Here is a 17,912-nt window from a genome sequence, read left to right as displayed (position 1 = left end):
CTTTCCGTCTAATTAATTTGTTTATTTGGTTAGAGGCAGGGCAAGGCAAGCTCTGTGGTATAAATGTAGATGTCAGGATAGCTTTTTAGGAATCAGTTCTTTCCTTCAATCACGTGGGTCCCAGGGATCAAACTCAGATCCCTAGGCTGAATGCCAAGCATTTTACCCGCAAGAAGCCATCTCACTAGCCCAATTGTTTGTTCTTCTTTTGAGATAGGGTCTCATGTAGGTCAAGTTGGCCTAGAGCTTGTGATTTTCTGGAATTATATATAAGTGTCACCACATCCAACTGGACCAGTATTTAGTTAGATATTATCAGGGAGTAAAAGGACAGGTGTACCTATGTTCCCTTATAGGATTTAATAGATAATGTGATCATAAAATATGTGTGGAATGGGCCACATGCCTGCAATCCTAGCATTAGGTAGCTGAGGAGAGAGAAGAATGCTGAGAGTTTAAGGACAGTCTGGGCATGACAATGACTTTCAGGCTGGCTATGCCTTGGAAACAATGATACAAAAGAATGAACGATGTACAAATCAAATCATTTGCTTGATTCTTTAATTAAATGAACACTGGAAAAGAAATATGTTGCTGACAAAGTTTGAGTAGGGACCAGGCAGAGCTCTGGACCTTCCCTAACCCGGGGTAGTGGTTCTGTTGTGAGGTAAAGAAAGGTAAGCCAACATGTCCCTGATAGTAGGTATAGTTATTACTGTCTAAAGCTTAAAGCTCCAAATCCATCACAGGAACCAACATTTGAAAATCGAAAGCCCAGGACAGACTAGACACACCTGGAAAGCTTGGTATTGGAGCTGAGCATGGCTTGTTTGCAGAGCCTCCACGGGGACTGCAATATGGGGTGGGGTTATGAGGTTGCATTAGTCTAGTGCACACGAGTGCACTAGAAAGAAGCACAGGAATTGGACGTGACCTCACCTGCACGACTTGGTGGTTCAGACTCTTAGTCACAAGCATGGAGCTTATAGGGGAGATCTCTCCCAAGTTACATGTGAAAGTTCAGGGAAGACTGTGCTTCCCATCCTGTTCTCTCACGTCTCTACAGTTCCCACACAGCAGAGTCAGACAGACATGGGCTGAGTGGATACAGACACCTCCATGCTTTTTTTGATAACTGACATTAGTATATGTATCACCTAGCAGACAGGCAATCATCTAATAAGCTGAGATCAACCACCATCTCTTTTGTAAGAAGAATCTGCCACAGGGAACATCTCAAAGCAGACAGTCTATCACCAGTTAATTCTCACAGACTATCATCCAGACACAGGACAAATATATTCTTTATACACACGAGGCTTTGTGCTTGGAAGACAGGCATGTGCCATCATACCCAGCCCTGCCATCTTCTTTAAATAGCACATCTGTTGCCTAGATGGTGTATGTGGAGGAATGACAATTCTTTACTGTGGAACTGTCCTGCAGTCTGAAGTGAATTTATTGCTCATTTACCACGCACACTTCAACTCAACTCTCTGTGATTATTAGAAATTCTGCCACACATTGTCCCGGACTGGCTTCTCCTCAGGAGAGCAGTGCAACCAGCCCTTCAGAACCAGTCCCTCATACCGTCCATCCACAGAAGCACTGCTGAGTACGGTAGCCACTAGTCATGTCTGACTATATCGACTTAATTAGATTACAAATTCAGTTTCTTAGTTAAAGCATCCACATCTTAAGAGCTCAACAGCTACATGTGGCCAGTGGCTACTATACTGGTGGTGAAGATACAGACATTTTTTTTTACCATAACAAAAGATTCTACTGGACAGGGCTGCACCCAGAATCTACACCAAACTGTATTTGCTAACCAAACTCAACTTTTGAAAAGATTTATTTTATCATTTTTAATTAGGCATGTGCATTTGTGCACGTGAGGCCTGGTGCTTGGGGAGGCCGGAGGCACCAGACTCCCTGGAGCTAGAGTTATAAATGGTTGGAGGCAGCCCAACGTGGGTGCTGGAAAATGAACCATTTTTCTCAAAGGGGTCTTAGGTGTCTGAAAACAGAAGGCTCTATATAGCAGGAAACAAGTTATGAACACCTGATTTACATTTAAAAGTCTGCCTAAGCAGACTTAGGTAATTATTATCTTAAAGAGTTTTGATGAGCACTGGCTAGATTTGGCCCAGAGGTGGTTACGTGCTAAGCTAACAACTGACTAAGCAATCTTTCTTTAAAAAAAGCCACTTCAAGCCATTATGAGTCTCCTACATTGTTATACTGTCCTCCTTGAGGTTTGAGACGTGCTACATCTGGTATCAGCAACATTCTCAAGATCAACTCTGACCGGCTTCTGGTTATGAGGTGGAGCAGCAAGCATGGTAGTCAAGAACACAGCGTGGAGTAGACGCCCTGATTTTAGGCTCATCTGGGGTATGTATAAGCTGTCTGATCTCCGTCATACCGTGCAATAAATAATGACCTATTTGTTGCCAACTTTTTACTGTTTTATCAACAATAAAAATTACAGGTGTCTGATGTGCCAATACTAGAGCTGTTCATGTGGTACACACAGGCTCAGGAGGCAGATGGTGAGTTTGAGGCCAGTTTAGACCACAGAGTGAAATCAGAGCTGCCTGGGGCACCAAGTGAGACCCTGTCTCAAAGAAAAGGTTAAGTTAAGTTAGTTTCACAAAATTATAACAACTACCAACCTATGGGTGAGACTTCTTTTTCTTCCAGAGAGCAAGAGCTATCCGAGGACGGACTCTCATCATCCTTATTTTCTGGCAAGGGAAGTTCTCCTTCCTCTTCATCCGTTGAGAGATCGGCTGTTCTGCATTCTAAGAGGACACCATGAGAAGCAAGGAAGAGTCAAAACATTTGAATCAATAACCAAAATAAACACATATAATCCATAAGATTCCCTCTTAATTCAAGACTTTGTGAAAAAAAAAAAGATTGGTGCAAACAAACATTTTGAAGGAGAGGCTGAGAGGTGGGTCAGAGGTCAAGAACACATAGGGCCCCTGCAGAAGACACTAATCTGGATCCCAGCACCTATGTTGGCAATTAACAACTCCCTGTAATTCCAGTTCCAGGGGATCTGACACGTCTGGCCTCAGTGGTCATTGTACTCAACACATGGACACACACATACACAATAATACAATATGGAAAGAGTAAAGCCACAGCTCACATCTTAACTATTGCTGTCAGTGACAACCTCTGCCTCCAGCCAAAGCAGTGATTCTCAATGCAGGGTCTCTGGCTACCCTAGGCAGACTCCAAGGTCTTGGCAGGAGGTGTGTGCAAACCAAAACTACTTTGATCGTAATACACACATTATTTGTTCTTTTCTCTGTGTTAATACTGCAATAAGGCACAAGTGTGGTGGGTAAAAGCTCTCGCCTCAGCACAAAGGAGCAACACCAGCTGGTAGCCAGTCTTTGTGTTCTTCACCACACACCAAGAAAAGGAAAAATGCCAGTTTCATCACATTTGTTGATGAAGCAATACAGATTATTAATTTTTAAAAATTTGAACAGAGTACATATCTTCTTAAGGATAGTGGTAACAAAATAGAAATAATCTATGGAAACATGGGTTATTTGGGACCTCTAATTTTAAGTTACAAAGAGAGTTCAAAGGCAAAAGAAATTTGAGATCCACTGCTCTAGAAGGGAAGAGAAGATACTTATTTATCAAGGTGAACACTGGTATACTTTGTTACAAATACAAAAGATCATTCAAACTGAAGATGAACAGGGTCCCTGATAGTGACTAAGAAATCACTAAGACCTCAAATCTTGAAGACATTATTTTAAGTTCTAGGCACAGAAAGACAAATATGTTAAGCTCTCATCAATGTGTAGAATCTAAACAATTTGAAGGAAATCATAGAGACAGAGTAGAATGGTGGTTAATATTAGCTGCTATGGGAGTACGTTGGTAAAGGTTACAAAATTTTACAAGAATAAGTTCAGGGTATCTATTGTACAACCCAGTGACCATAGTTAGTACCAGTGTGCTCTATGTTCTACTTGAGAATGGCTGGAGAATTTTAAGAATTCCCACCATGAAAACAAATAAATTTGATCCATGTAAACAACCCAAAGTATACACATATTTCAAAGCATCTTGTACACCATTAAGTATATCCGATTTTCATTTACAAGTATGTATATATGAGAAATCACTAATATTCTATAATGGGGCTAACAAGAGTAGAGAGAAAAGCCAGGATTTCAAGACTAATGGACTAGAAGTGTTCTGCCTATAAGTATGTACGTATGTACACTATGTGTGTGTCTGGTGCCTGACAGAGGAAGACTTCAATCTCCCGGAGTTACACACCGTTGTGAGCCTCCATGTTGGTGCTAGACACCAAACTCCGGTCCTCTAAAGGAGCAGCCAGTGCTCTTAACTGCTGACCGGACTCTCCAGCCCTCAAGTGACTTTGTATTTGATCACATGAATGGAACAACCCTTAGTGTCACCAATCTCAGCCACAGCATCTCGTTTTACAGTTTTTAAACTACTTTTCGTTGTTGCTGCAGGTTTTAAAAATGACAATGTTCTAAACCCTACTCCTTATTCTTTTATTAACTGTCAGGTGTTCTTAGAAAACTGTTAGGCAAGCTCCCAAAGGCACAAATGACTTTCATGCACATTTAACAGCATCAGGAGTCGTTCAAGACTCCTCTGGGAATGCAAACTGCGAAATGCCACCAAGACCTACAGGAGGCTTCTGGCAATCCCGGTACTGCGAAATGCGGGTGCGCACGGCCACAGAGACCTTTAGAGCTGGAGACCTGAGGAACTGAGCCCTTCCCACCCCTCGGTCACCTGCGCCTCCGTCCCCTCGGGAAGCAGCTCCCGGGCTGCGCCGGGAACTCGCCCAGACACGACCTCGGCCCCGGGCGCTGCGGGCCCCGCGCGGCCGCTCCGCTCCCTCTGTTCGGCCGCCTGCAGACGGCCTGCCTGACTCCGCTGGCTCCTCAGCACTCTGCTCCTTCGTGCCGTCGCTATCGCTATCGCTGGAATCGACCTGGCGCCGCCTGAAAGTCCTCTGAGGCCTGAGTGCCATGTTCCAAGCAGGATTGGCGTGTCTCCTAAGGCTTGGTGTTCGGCGCGTGCGCAATCGCCCGCCTCGAGCTGCGCATGCGTGCCTGGGAGATTTCCGCCAGGTGCTGCAGGGTTCTGTACTCAGGGTCAGGATTGGATGGGCTGCCTGCCTTCTTAGTGGGACTTAATTACTGGCCAAACACTCGCAGTTTCTTATGTTCGAGGTCTGGGAGAGTACCTGCACATCTCACCCAGAACAGACAGAAGTGGAGGGATAAACAATGAAATTAAGCATAATTGTTAAGGGCAGGAATAAGCAAAATCGCATCATTGTCTTAGGGCACAGGACTTAAAGAGAATCTAATGGGAAGAGTTGAGAGCTGAGTTCTGGGGACAGGATAAATGGACTTTCCGTTGTTTCAACACATTAGATGAACAGTTTACAAGCCCGACAGAGCTGTATTTGAGTACATCCAGAGAGATTTCCAGAAACAAGCGCGGGTTCCAGTTGACTGAGTAAGGAGGATCTGCTCACATTGTGTGTGTGAACGAGAAATCCTGGAAAGACCTGTCTGCAAAGGCTGATTAGAGTGATGGAGAGGGCGGGATGCTATAGGCCCTAAGCTTAGTTCCACTAATCCAAGGGTCAAGGATGCTTTCAGATAGCAACTGAGGCCTATGGCTGAGATTTCTCCACTGCACTCTGTCCATTTAATGTTTCCACCAATGTATTTAAAAGTTCTTTGGCTTATGAATTTCTTTTCTTCTTCCTCCTTTTCTCCTCCTCATTCTCCTCCTCCTCATTCTTCTCCTCCTCCCCCTCCCCTTCTCCTCCCCTCCCCTCCCCCCCTTCTCTTCTTTGTTAGTATAAAAACTATATAAGACTGCCTATGTTAACCATGGAATTCGCAAAGGCAAAAATCTGTTTTTGGCCCATGGCCACATATTTGACTCCAAAATCTTATTCCCTTTGGGGTAAGAACTGTGTTTTCACACTGACATCTGGATGGGTCCCATGCAATCTAGAGAGTTAAACCTTGGTCTCTCTGAGCTGTGATAAGAGTTTGCATTGCTTTCTTAAGCAGCAGATTCCATGCCTGCAACCTGTGGGCTCCAGGACACCTGCAGCATACCCCCGACTCCAGCTTACTATTCTTTTATTGTTTGCTTATTTCTTGGTTGGTTTTCCAGAAGACTTCGGTTGCCATCAAAATATTTCATATGACTCCATTCGTAAAGTTGGGTGCATTCAGACACCAAACACTGTTGTTGGGGCCAGAATCAGAAGCATTCTCCATGGCCTCATGTCGTTGAAAACGTGGTCCCTAGGTTGTGGCACTGTGGGACAGATGTGAAACCGTTGGGACTATGGGTCAGTTAGCAAAGGTGGCTTTCTGGAGGCAGGCCTTGCAGGTGATGTATACATCTCCCTCCGGCCAGAGCTCTCAGCCTTCCTGATTGGTCAAGATGTGGAGTTACTGATTGACAATGTCTCTGCCACTGCTGACCGAGGCATTGGCCTTGCCTATCCTGTCATGATGGGGGTAGGGTACCCTCAGAACTATGAGTCAAGTAAACCCTCCTCACTTAAGATGCTTCTGCCAGGTTCTTTATAAGGTGTCTTGAGAAAAATAACCAAGATAATAATGAATAATGACATGTATTTATAGTTTTCTTTTCACCCTATTTAGTTTCATTTTTTACATTTATTTCTGTGTGTGTGTCAGAGAGAGAGAGAGAGAGAGAGAGAGAGAGAGAGAGAGAGAGAGAGAGAGAGAGAGAGATCAGGTATGGCTAAGGAAAGATGATATCAACTCTTTCCTTTCACTGTATAAGCTGGTCATCAGGCTCCCAAACAAATACCCCTATGAGCCAAGCTATCTTACCAACCTTATTTATTTATTTAATTATTTAATTCTATTTTTTTATCTTTATTAACTTCAGTATTTCTTATTTACATTTCGATTGTCATTCCCTTTCCTGGTTTCGGGGCCAACATCCCCCTAACCCCTCCCCTTCCCTCTCTATATGGGTGTTCCCCTCTCCATTACCCCCATTACCACCCTCCCCCCAACAATCACGTTCACTGGGGGTTCAGTATTGGCAGGACCAAGGGCTTCCCTTTCCACTGGTGATCTTACTAGGATATTCATTGCTACCTATGCAGCTGGAGCCCAGGGTCAGTCCATGTATAGTCTTTGGGTAGTGGCTTATTCCCTGGAAGCTCTGGTTGGTTGGCATTGTTGTTCATATGGGGTCTCGAGACCCTTCAAGCTCTTCCAGTCCTTTCTCTGAATCCTTCAACGGGGGTCCCGTTCTCAGTTCAGTGGTTTGCTGCTGGCATTCGCCTCTGTATTTGCTGTATTCTGGCTGTGTCTCTCAGGAGAGATCTACATCTGGTTCCTGTCGGCCTGCACTTCTTTGCTTCATCCATCTTATCTAATTGAGTGGCTGTATATGTATGGGCCACATGTGGGTCAGGCTCTGAATGGGTGTTCCTTCTGCCTCTGTTTTAAACTTTGCCTCCCTATTCCCTGCCAAGGGTATTCTTGTTTCCCTTTTAAAGAAGGAGTGAAGCATTCACACTTTGGTCATCCCTCTTGAGTTTCATGTGTTCTGTGCATCTAAGGCAATTCAAGCATTTGGGCTAATAGCCACTTATCAATGAGTGCATACCATGTGTGTTTTTCTGTGATTGGGTTACCTCACTCAGGATGATATTTTCCAGTTCCATCCATTTGCCTATGAATTTCATAAAGTCATTGTTTTTGATAGCTGAGTAATATTCCATTGTGTAGATGTACCACATTTTCTGTATCCATTCCTCTGTTGAAGGGCATCTGGGTTCTTTCCAGCTTCTGGCTATTATAAATAAGGCTGCTATGAACATAGTGGAGTACATGTCTTTGTTATATGTTGGGGCATCTTTTGAGAATATGCCCAAGAGAGGTATAGCTGGGTCCTCAGGTAGTTCAATGTCCAATTTTCTGAGGAACCTCCAGACTGATTTCCAGAATGGTTTTATCAGTCTGCAATCCCACCAACAATGGAGGAGTGTTCCTCTTTCTCCACATCCTTGCCAGCATTTGCTGTCACCTGAGTGTTTGGTCTTAGCCATTCTCACTGGTGTGAGGTGGAATCTCAGGGTTGTTTTGATTTGCATTTCCCTTATGACTAAAGATGTTGAACATTTCTTTAGGTGTTTCTCAGCCATTCTGCATTCCTTAGCTGTGAATTCTTTGTTTAGCTCTGAACTCCATTTTTTAATAGGGTTATTTGTCTCCCTGCGGTCTAACTTCTTGAGTTCTTTGTATATTTTGGATATAAGGCCTCTATCTGTTGTAGGATTGGGAAAGATCTTTTCCCAATCTGTTGGTTGCCGTTTTGTCCTAACCACAGTGTCCTTTGCCTTACAGAAGCTTTGCAGTTTTATGAGATCCCATTTGTCGATTCTTGATCTTAGAGCATAAGCCATTGGTGTTTTGTTCAGGAAATTTTCTCCAGTGCCCATGTGTTCGAGATGCTGAAAAGAAAATTATACGAATTTAAGGTTTAAAAATATAAAATTAAAAGAGTAAGCCCCAAAAGCCACAAACTCAGGAGTAGCAGGCCATAAAGATAAAGAAAAGAAATACAAGAGAACTACTTTGCTTCTCACCCGGTGTGAGTAACTGTTCTTTGTTCTGCCCCTGTGATGTTTATTTAAGCCCCTACTTGTGCTTTCCAGCCATTGCATCCTACAGAGAGCACTCCTGGAAACCGGCTGCCCAAGCCTAACCAGAGGTGTTTCAAATACAGATGCTTCATCAATTTTGACAAACTTTTAAAAATAATGAGGACCTAAGACCCTACCCTTCTCCTGATTTAGTAGCTCTGTTCCAGGAACCAGGGGGCCATAAAACCTTCTGGCGTCCCCTTATCTCCTGGAGCCATAAAACAATCCTGTAACTTGTGGTGCCTTCCCCTTTGACATCCCCCATCCCCTGGGCTCACAGCCTCTGCCTTTAAATGCTCTTTCTCCCAGCCTCTCGGGGTCAACACCTCTGTCTCCTGCGTGGGATATGTGTCGGCCTGGAGATCTCTGTAATAGGTCTCCGTAATAAACCTCGCCTTTGCTTATTACATCCAAAATGGTCTCTCTGTGTCTGGGGTCCGTGATTTCCCAAGACTTGAGTAAGGATCTCTCTGCATGGGACCTTTCAATGCTTCCCCACTTTTTCTTCTATTAGTTTGAGTGTATCTGGTTTGATGTGGAGGTCCTTGATCCACTTGGACTTAAGCTTTGTACAGGGTGATAAGCATGGATCGATTTGCATTCTTCTACATGTTGACCTCCAGTTAAACCAGCACCATTTGCTGAAAATGCTATCTTTTTTCCATTGGATGGTTTTGGCTCCTTTGTCAAAAACCAAGTGACCATAAGTGTGTGGGTTCATTTCTGGGTCTTCAATTCTATTCCACTGGTCTATCTGTCTGTCTCTGTACCAATACCATGCAGTTTTTATCATTATTGCTCTGTAATACTGCTTGAGTTCAGGGATAGTGATTCCCCCTGAAGTCCTTTTATTGTTGAGTATAGTTTTAGCTATCCTGGGTTTTTTTGTTATTCCAGATGAATTTGCAAATTGTTTGAAGAATTGGATTGGTATTTTGATGGGGATTGCCTTGAATCTGTAGATCGCTTTTGGTAAAATGGTCATTTTTACTATATTAATCCTGCCAATCCATGAGCATGGGAGATCTTTCTATCTTCTGAGGTCTTCTTCAATTCCTTTCTTTAGAGGCTTGAAGTTCTTATTGTACAGATCTTTTACTTGCTTGGTTAAAGTCACTCCAAGGTATTTTATATTATTTGGGACTATTATGAAGGGTGTCGTTTCCCTAATTTCTTTCTCAGCTTGTTTCTCTTTTGTGTAGAGGAAGGCTACTGATTTATTTGAGTTAATTTTATACCCAGCCACTTTGCTGAAGTTGTTTATCAGCTTTTGTAGTTCTCTGGTGGAACTTTTGGGATCACTTAAATATACTATCATATCATCTGAAAATAGTGATATTTTGACTTCTTCTTTTCCGATCTGTATCCCCTTGATCTCCTTTTGTTGTCTGTTTGCTCTGGCTAGAACTTCAAAAACTATATTGAATAAGTAGGGGGAGAGTGGGCAACCTTGTCTAGTCCCTGATTTTAGTGGGATTGTTTCAAGTTTCTCCCCATTTAATTTAATGTTAGCGACTGGTTTGCTGTATATGGCTTTTACTATGTTTAGGTATGGGCCTTGAATTTCTATTCTTTCCAGGACTTTTATCATGAATGGGTGTTGAACTTTGTCAAATGCTTTCTCAGCATCTAATGAGATCATGTGGTTTTGTTCTTTCAGTTTGTTTATATAATGGATCACGTTGATGGTTTTCCATATATTAAACCATCCCTGCATGCCTGGGATGAAGCCTACTTGATCATGGTGGATGATTGTTTTGATGTGCTCTTGGATTCGGTTTGCCAGAATTTTATTGAGTATTTTTGCGTCGATATTCATAAAGGAAATTGGTCTGAAGTTCTCTTTCTTTGTTGGGTCTTTGTGTGGTTTAGGTATAAGAGTAATTGTGGCTTCATAGAAGGACGGTAGTGCTCAATCTGTTTCAATTTTGTGTAATAGTTTGGATAATATTGGTATGAGGTCTTCTATGAAGGTCTGATAGAATTCTGCACTAAACCTGTCTGGACCTGGGCTCTTTTTGGTTGGGAGACCTTTAATGACTGCTTCTATTTCCTTAGGAGTTATGGGGTTGTTTAAATGGTTTATCTGTTCCTGATTTAACTTCGGTACCTGGTATCTGTCTAGGAAATTGTCCATTTCCTGAAGATTTTCAAGTTTTGTTGAATATAGGCTTTTGTAGTAGGATCTGATGATTTTTTGAATTTCCTCTGAATCTGTAGTTATGTCTCCCTTTTCATTTCTGATTTTGTCAATTTGTACACACTCTCTGTGTCCTCTCGTTAGTCTGGCTAAGTGTTTATCTATCTTGTTGATTTTCTCAAAGAACCAACTTTTAGTTCTGTTGATTCTTTCTATGGTCCTTTTTGTTTCTACTTGGTTGATTTCAGCTCTGAGTTTGATTATTTCCTGCCTTCTACTCCTCCTGGGTATATTTGCTTCTTTTTGTTCTAGAGCTTTTAGGTGTGCTGTCAAGCTGCTGACATATGCTCTCTCCTGTTTCTTTCTGCAGGCACTCAGAGCTATGAGTTTTCCTCTTAGCACAGCTTTCATTGTGTCCCATAAGTTTGGGTATGTTGTACCTTCATTTTCATTAAATTCTAAAAAGTCTTTAATTTCCTTCTTAATTTCATCCTTGACCAGGTTATCGTTGAGTAGAGCATTGTTCAACTTCCATGTATATGTGGGCATTCTTCCCTTATTGTTATTGAAGACCAGCTTTAGCCCATGGTGGTCTGATAGGACGCATGGGATTATTTCTATCTTTCTGTATCTTTTGAGGCCTGTTCTATGACTGATTATATGGTCAATTTTGGAGAAAGTACCATGAGGTGCTGAGAAGAATGTATATCCTTTTGTTTTAGGATAGAATGTTCTATAAATATCTGTTAAGTCCATTTGGTTCATGACTGATCTTAGTCTGTCTATGTCTCTGTTTAATTTCTGTTTCCATGATCTGTCCATTGATGAGAGTGGGGTGTTGAAATCTCCTACTCTTATTGTGTGAGGTGCAAAGTGTGCTTTGAGCTTTAGTAAGGTTTCTTTTACGTATGTAGGTGCCCTTGTATTTGGAGCATAGATATTTAGGATTGAGAGTTCATCTTGGTGGATATTTCCTTTGATGAATATGAAGTGTCCTTCCTTATCTTTTTTATGACTTTTAATTGAAAATCGATTTTATTCGATATTAGAATGGCTACTCCTGCTTGCTTCTTCCAACCATTTTCTTGGAAAGTTGTTTTCCAGCCTTTCGCTCTGAGGTAATGCCTGTCTTTGTCTGTGAGGTGTGTTTCCTGTAGGCAGCAGAATGCAGGGTCCTCGTTAATCTATGTCTTTTTATTGGGGAGTTGAGACCATTGATGTTGAGAGGTATTGCAGAATAGTGATTATTGCTTCCTGTTATATTCATATTTGGATGTGAGATTATGTTTGTGTGCTTTTCTTCTCTTTCTTTTGTTGCCAAGACGATTAGTTTCTTGCTTTTTCTAGGGTGTAGCTTGCCTCCTTATGTTGGGCTTTACCATTTATTATCCTTTATACTGGATTTGTAGAAAGATATTGTGTAAATTTGGTTTTGTCATGGAATATCTTGGTTTCTCCATCTATGTTAATTGAGAGTTTTGCAGGATACAGTAACCTGGGCTGGCATTTGTATTCTCTTAGGGTCTGTATGACATCTGTCCAGGATCTTCTGGCTTTCATAGTCTCTGGTGAAAAGTCTGGTGTGATTCTGATAGGTCTGCCTTTATATGTTACTTGACCTTTTTCCCTTACTGCTTTTAATATTCTTTCTTTATTTTGTGCATTTGCTGTTTTGACTACTATGTGACGGGAGGAGTTTCTTTTCTGGTCCAATCTATTTGGAGTTCTGTAGTCTTCTTGTATGCTTATGGGCATCTCTTTCTTTAGGTTAGGGAAATTTTCTTCTATGATTTTGTTGAAGATATTTACTGGTCCTTTGAGCTGGGATTCTTCACTCTCTTCTATACCTAATATCCTTAGGTTTGATCTTCTCATTGAGTCCTGGATTTCCTGTATGTTTTGGACCAGTAGCTTTTTCTGTTTAACATTATCTTTGACAGTTGTGTCGATGATTTCTATGGAATCTCTACTCCTGAGATTCTCTCTTCCATCTCTTGTATTCTGTTGGTGATGCTTGTATCTATGGCTCCTTGCCTCTTCCTTTGGTTTTCTATATCCAGGGTTGTTTCCATGTGTTCTTTCTTCATTGCTTCTATTTCCACTTTTAATTCCTTCAACTGTTTGATTGTGTTTTCCTGGAATTCTTTCAGGGATTTTTGTGTTTCCTCTCTAAGGGCTTCTACTTGTTTGTTTATGTTTTACTGCGTTTCTCTAAGGGAGTTTTTCATGTCTTTCTTGAAGTCCTCCAGCATCATGATCAAATATGATTTTAAATCTAGATCTTGCTTTTCTGGTGTGTGTGGATATTCAGTGTTTGCTTTGGTGGGAAAAATGGGCTCCAATGATGCCATGTAGTCTTTGTTACTGCTGCTTGGGTTCCTGCGCTTGCCTCTCACCATTGGGTTGTCTCTGGTATTACCTTGTTCTGCTATTTCTGACAGTGGCTAGATGGTCCTATAGGCCTATGTGTCAGGAATGCTGTAGACCTGTTTTCCTGTTTTCCTTCAACCAGTTATGGGAACAGAGTGTTCTTCTCTCAGGCATGTAGTCGTTCCTGTCTACCGGTCTTCAGCTGTTTCTGTGGGCCTGTGTCCTGAGTCCACCAGGCAGGTCGCTTGGAGCAGAAAAGTTGGTTTTACCTGTGGTCCGGCGGCTCAAGTTGCTCGTGAGGGTGCTGCTTTTGAGCTCTCCGTGAGGGCGGCAACCAGGAGGGCCTGCGCCGCCTTTTCCGGGAGCCCCCGTATACCAGGGTCCCAGGTGGTGTTAGGTGTTTTCCTCTGGAGTCAGAAATGTGGGCAGAGTGCAGTCTCTTCTGGTTTCCCAGGCGTGTCTGCCTCTCTGAAGGTTTAGCTCTCCCTCCCATGGGATTTGGGTGGAGAGAACTGTTGATCCGTCCCTTCAGGTCCAGGTGGTTTCTGGAGCCCCTCTATTTTTATTTTTTATTTATTTTTTTCTATTCTTTTTTTCGGAGCTGGGGATCGAACCCAGGGCCTTGCGCTTGCTAGGCAAGTGCTTTTACCACTGAGACAAATCCCCAACCCCTTCTATTTTTATTTTTAACCTACTTATGAACCTATGTCATTTGCTTACAATTATGGCAAGTATAATATGCATGCCTATTTTAATTAGGAAATATACATTCTGTCATATTTGTATATATCTCTTCAACAAGTCTCCTTTAAAATGAAAATCTTTTAAAAAACTAAAATTTTTATACAAAAAAATTAGATTGTCAGGATTTTGGTCCTTTGGGAATCTTAGACTTAAGAGGTTTTGCTCTTTGGGGATTTTCCACATTAAACTTGGGCATTCAAGAGTATGTGAGTCAGACTTCGGTTACTGTTACAAACTTTATGAAGAATGAAGTTTCATTGTTATTATTGGCTATCTAGACAATTGTTTGTAGGGTGTATCAAGTAGCCCAGGCTGTTCTTGAACTTGCTATGTGACCAAGGCTGACGTTGAACTCCTGAATGTTTGGATTACAGTCCTATGCCATCACACCCAACTTCTTCCTGTCTGTGTCGAGGTAAGGACAGCATCTGAGCATGTCTTGGCACTAGCTGATAGAGAAGCAACAATCCCTCAGGAGATGAATCACCACCAGCTGGGATGCCTTTTCTTTTAGATAGGGTCTGATAATGTAGCACTGGCTTGCCTGTAAGTCATGGTAATGTCCCTACCTCAGATTCCCAAGTGCCAGGACCACAGGTGTGAGCCAGCATATGCAGCAAGCTTATGTCTTTTGGGGCAAATTGTTCAACCTCCTGAGCTTCAGCAACATCAGAGGAGAACAAATTTGCTTCCTTTTGGCCCTAAAATATCATGAAGCCATGGGACATTTGTTCCTCCAGAACCCTTGAATATTCTATCCCCATGATGACCACGAGCCTTCTGATACTGTGAAAATTCTCCATTCATCTCAGAAAAGATCAAGTCAGAGGACAGAGAGACCAACCGAGGCCAGCTGAGAAAGGTTCTTTCCTATTCCTGAAACAGGTAGCTCATGGATACCAGGGCCACCATTGGCTATGACCCAAATACCCAAGAAGAATGTGCTTTTCTACAATCTCCCCTAAAACAGCCCCCTATTGTACTGAGCCATGGTGAGAAGAGCTTGACACATAAATATTGCAGGTGCCACACTGCAGTTGCACCAAACTACTGTCCCCAGGATGCTCCCTGATCAGACAGTCAATGCTTCAAGGCACCACTGCCACTTAGAGCCTTGAAGCCTGAGCTTGACCAATCTCACAGAAGCTGAGTCTGTGTGAAGGCACCTCAAGCACTCAGGAAGCAGGGCACCTCAGAGACGAAGAGGCTGCGGCCGCAGGAACTGCTTGCAGTCAGACCTTTCATTTATATGTGCACTTTAATTTTTTTCAAACCTTACTTTTAATGATTGTTCTTAGAAGCTTTACCCTCCCTTGTAGCCCACCACCCACCAGAGGTAGTTGAAAAGAAAGGATACAGGGGGAGATGGACCTTTTTAGAAAGGTTCTTTGGAGCACCTCCCATCTGTGTTGTCTGGAAATCGGCAGTTCAGTTCACAGGTCAGCAGGCAGCAGCAGCTTGATCCACGTGAAAACACTTCATGGATACACCAGGAGTCCAGTTTGGTAGAGCCGGGTTAGCAACAGTGGTGACACAACTTAACAGAGACAGTCAGGCCTTAGACTCTGTTCAAGTCAGCAGGAGGGACCAGCGGGAACACCAGGAGAAGTTCTTGGCTATGCCTCTCTCAGGAAAGTGAGGATCAGGGAAGACTCAAGACTCACAAGAATGCACAGCTAGCTGTACCAGCAAGCCAGACTCTGTCTCCATCACTCTGTGGAGTCCTATTTATATGCTCCAAGCATTATGTGTCCTCCATGTGCCTTGCCTCAGCACAGGCCTCGCCTCAGCACAGGTCTCACCTCAGCACAGGTCTCACCTCAGTACAGGTCTCACCTCAGCACAGGTCTCGCCTCAGCACAGGCCTCGCCTCAGCACAGGTCTCACCTCAGCACAGGTCTCGCCTCAGCACAGGTCTCACCTCAGCACACGCATTCAATCAGCCTGAGTCCGTGGAGTCCCAACAAATGGAGCTCAACTACAAAACGTAAGGCGGACCAATACATGTGTGTTGTTAGCCAAGAATCCTTCATCACGGGTCCTTTCACATGCTTGCTTTAGCAGAACATCCTCTGTTTTGTGTCTGCTTCAGTGCCTTACACAAGTCTGCCTTAATCTTTCACCTGTGTCCACTTCCTTCATGTGTTTGACCAAGCAAAACGCCATCCAACACAACTGACTCTCCAAAGAGCCCTTAAAGTTTCCACTTCAACCATGTTTATGTGATTCCTGAGCAGACTGACTATTCTAGAATGCAACACAAATGTTAACTTTTATTGTAGAAGAAAATAACATCCTAGCTTATTTTTTTTCACCCCTGCTCCACGTCCTAGCTTATTAAATGACATGCTATGTAACAAAATCAGCATATGGGGGTTGTGAGATCCCTGCTTTTTTTTTTTTTCCTGTCTGAATATAAGCTCCATTAGTGGTACTCTTCTGACCTCTGGGAACATTCTCAGTGTGCTATACACGCACACATATGTACATCCAGGACAGAGATCTAACATACGCACAGATACATCACACACACACACACACACACACACACACAGATACATCACACACACAGAGATACATCACGCGCGCACACACACACACACACACACACACACACACACACACACAGTGATTTACGTGTACAGGTTACAACTCACTTTATTTATTTATTTATTTATTTATTTATTTATTTATTTATTTATTTTTGTTCTTTTTTTTGCCGGAGCTGGGGACCGAACCCAGGGCCTTGCGCTTCCTAGGCAAGCGCTCTACCACTGAGCTAAATCCCCAACCCCTACAACTCACTTTAAATCTGGGACAGTCACTATGCAGCTCAGAATAGTGACATGGTTGTAGTCCAGAAATAGGGGAAATGTAGGTATGGTTAAGGAATGAAAATGTCTTTTTCTGCATACATTTATTGTTTTTATATTATACCAAAAGAGAGGCTCACGTGACCCATATTGAGCTACACTTTCTAGGTACCCCAAGATGATCCCATACTCCTTATCCCCTGATTCCACCTTCAAAGTAATGGGTTATATGCCAACACCACCAAAACAGATTTAGAAAGCACGGAGGATTGAACCCAAGGCCTTGTAGTTGAAAGGCAGTCTCCCAACTGAGCCACAACCCCAGCCCCAGGCTTCTTAGTTAAGAAGTTCACTTAAAGACCAAAGATTCTCAGCCTAGAGGTGACACTGTGATGTCCTTGGCAGCTATGGCAATGGGCCTGGGGACCTCCACTCCTCCACTGCACTGTCTTCCTGCTCTGAATCAGTCTTTCCATCTATTACGTATTAGTTTATAGTCACTTGCGAAATATTCCTCCATCTTAAAAAAAAAAAACCAAAACCAGCAGGTTTACTGCAGTTTAATGATAACATTCAATAATAAAGGTCACTTACCTTCTGATTTGTCAATCTGAAAAAGTCTGGTTACGTAGCACATGTTGGCTTCAAACTAGTGATCCTCCTGCAGCAGCCTTTTGTGTTTTGGCATTATAGATGCAGCCTTGGCCAGTCTATGTAATGGGGCACCTGGACACTGTGGAAAACACAAGTTTTAATGGTGTAGTCTCTATCTCAACACCCTGCTGCCTATGGATTTTTGTATCCAATATAGATTGATGGGTTTGGGATAAATCTGCCAGAAAGTTCTTTCTTATGTTCAGTTGAAAAAATGTTATCTAGGTGTAGTTCACAAGACTGAACAAATGAAATTCAGTGATTAGGTAAACATTAAAAGGAGAAGTCAAATACACATATGCATACATTACATATACACATGCGCATACATATACATCTTGTTGAAAGAGCTGTCATTTCATGTGGCCTTAATTTTAGTGCTGGGAGCACAGCAAAACCCTCGTAGATATAAAAGTATGTACATTACTGTTCTACCACACGAAAT

The 17,912-nt window shown here is 42.6% G+C and overlaps 1 protein-coding gene and 1 long non-coding RNA gene across 9 annotated transcripts in view; both read right to left on the bottom strand.

Moving 5' to 3' along the window:
• The window catches only part of Gcfc2 (GC-rich sequence DNA-binding factor 2), a 36,899-nt gene extending 31,780 nt beyond the window's left edge, over window positions 1-5,119 (bottom strand). For 6 of the 8 annotated variants that reach the window (XR_005503212.2, XR_005503213.2, XR_005503214.2 and 3 more), the window contains exons 1-2: window positions 4,813-5,117; window positions 2,679-2,807 (exon numbers count right to left, since the gene is read on the bottom strand). Coding sequence is in view for 5 of the 8 variants with exons in the window: in XM_006236702.5 (XP_006236764.1) it covers window positions 2,679-2,807; window positions 4,813-5,053 (370 nt within the window). In the remaining 3 variants the exon portion in view is untranslated. Of the gene's footprint in view, window positions 1-2,678; window positions 2,808-4,812 lie in introns of all 8 variants that reach the window. The other 2 variants (XM_063286052.1, NM_001134554.1) reach the window with 2 other exon arrangements.
• A 10,120-nt stretch (window positions 5,120-15,239) lies between these two features.
• LOC134486807 (uncharacterized) lies at window positions 15,240-17,644 on the bottom strand. The gene is made up of 2 exons (XR_010066200.1): window positions 17,408-17,644; window positions 15,240-15,978 (listed from the first exon to the last, which is right to left on the bottom strand). It is a non-coding gene; the product is annotated as an uncharacterized LOC134486807 (long non-coding RNA).
• Window positions 17,645-17,912: the final 268 nt, after the last annotated feature.

Source organism: Rattus norvegicus, chromosome 4 (assembly GCF_036323735.1).
Source record: "Rattus norvegicus strain BN/NHsdMcwi chromosome 4, GRCr8, whole genome shotgun sequence".
Taxonomy (NCBI): domain Eukaryota; kingdom Metazoa; phylum Chordata; class Mammalia; order Rodentia; family Muridae; genus Rattus; species Rattus norvegicus.
The sequence above is the reverse complement of the archived record's forward strand: the minus strand, read 5'-3'. Positions and strand labels throughout refer to the sequence as shown.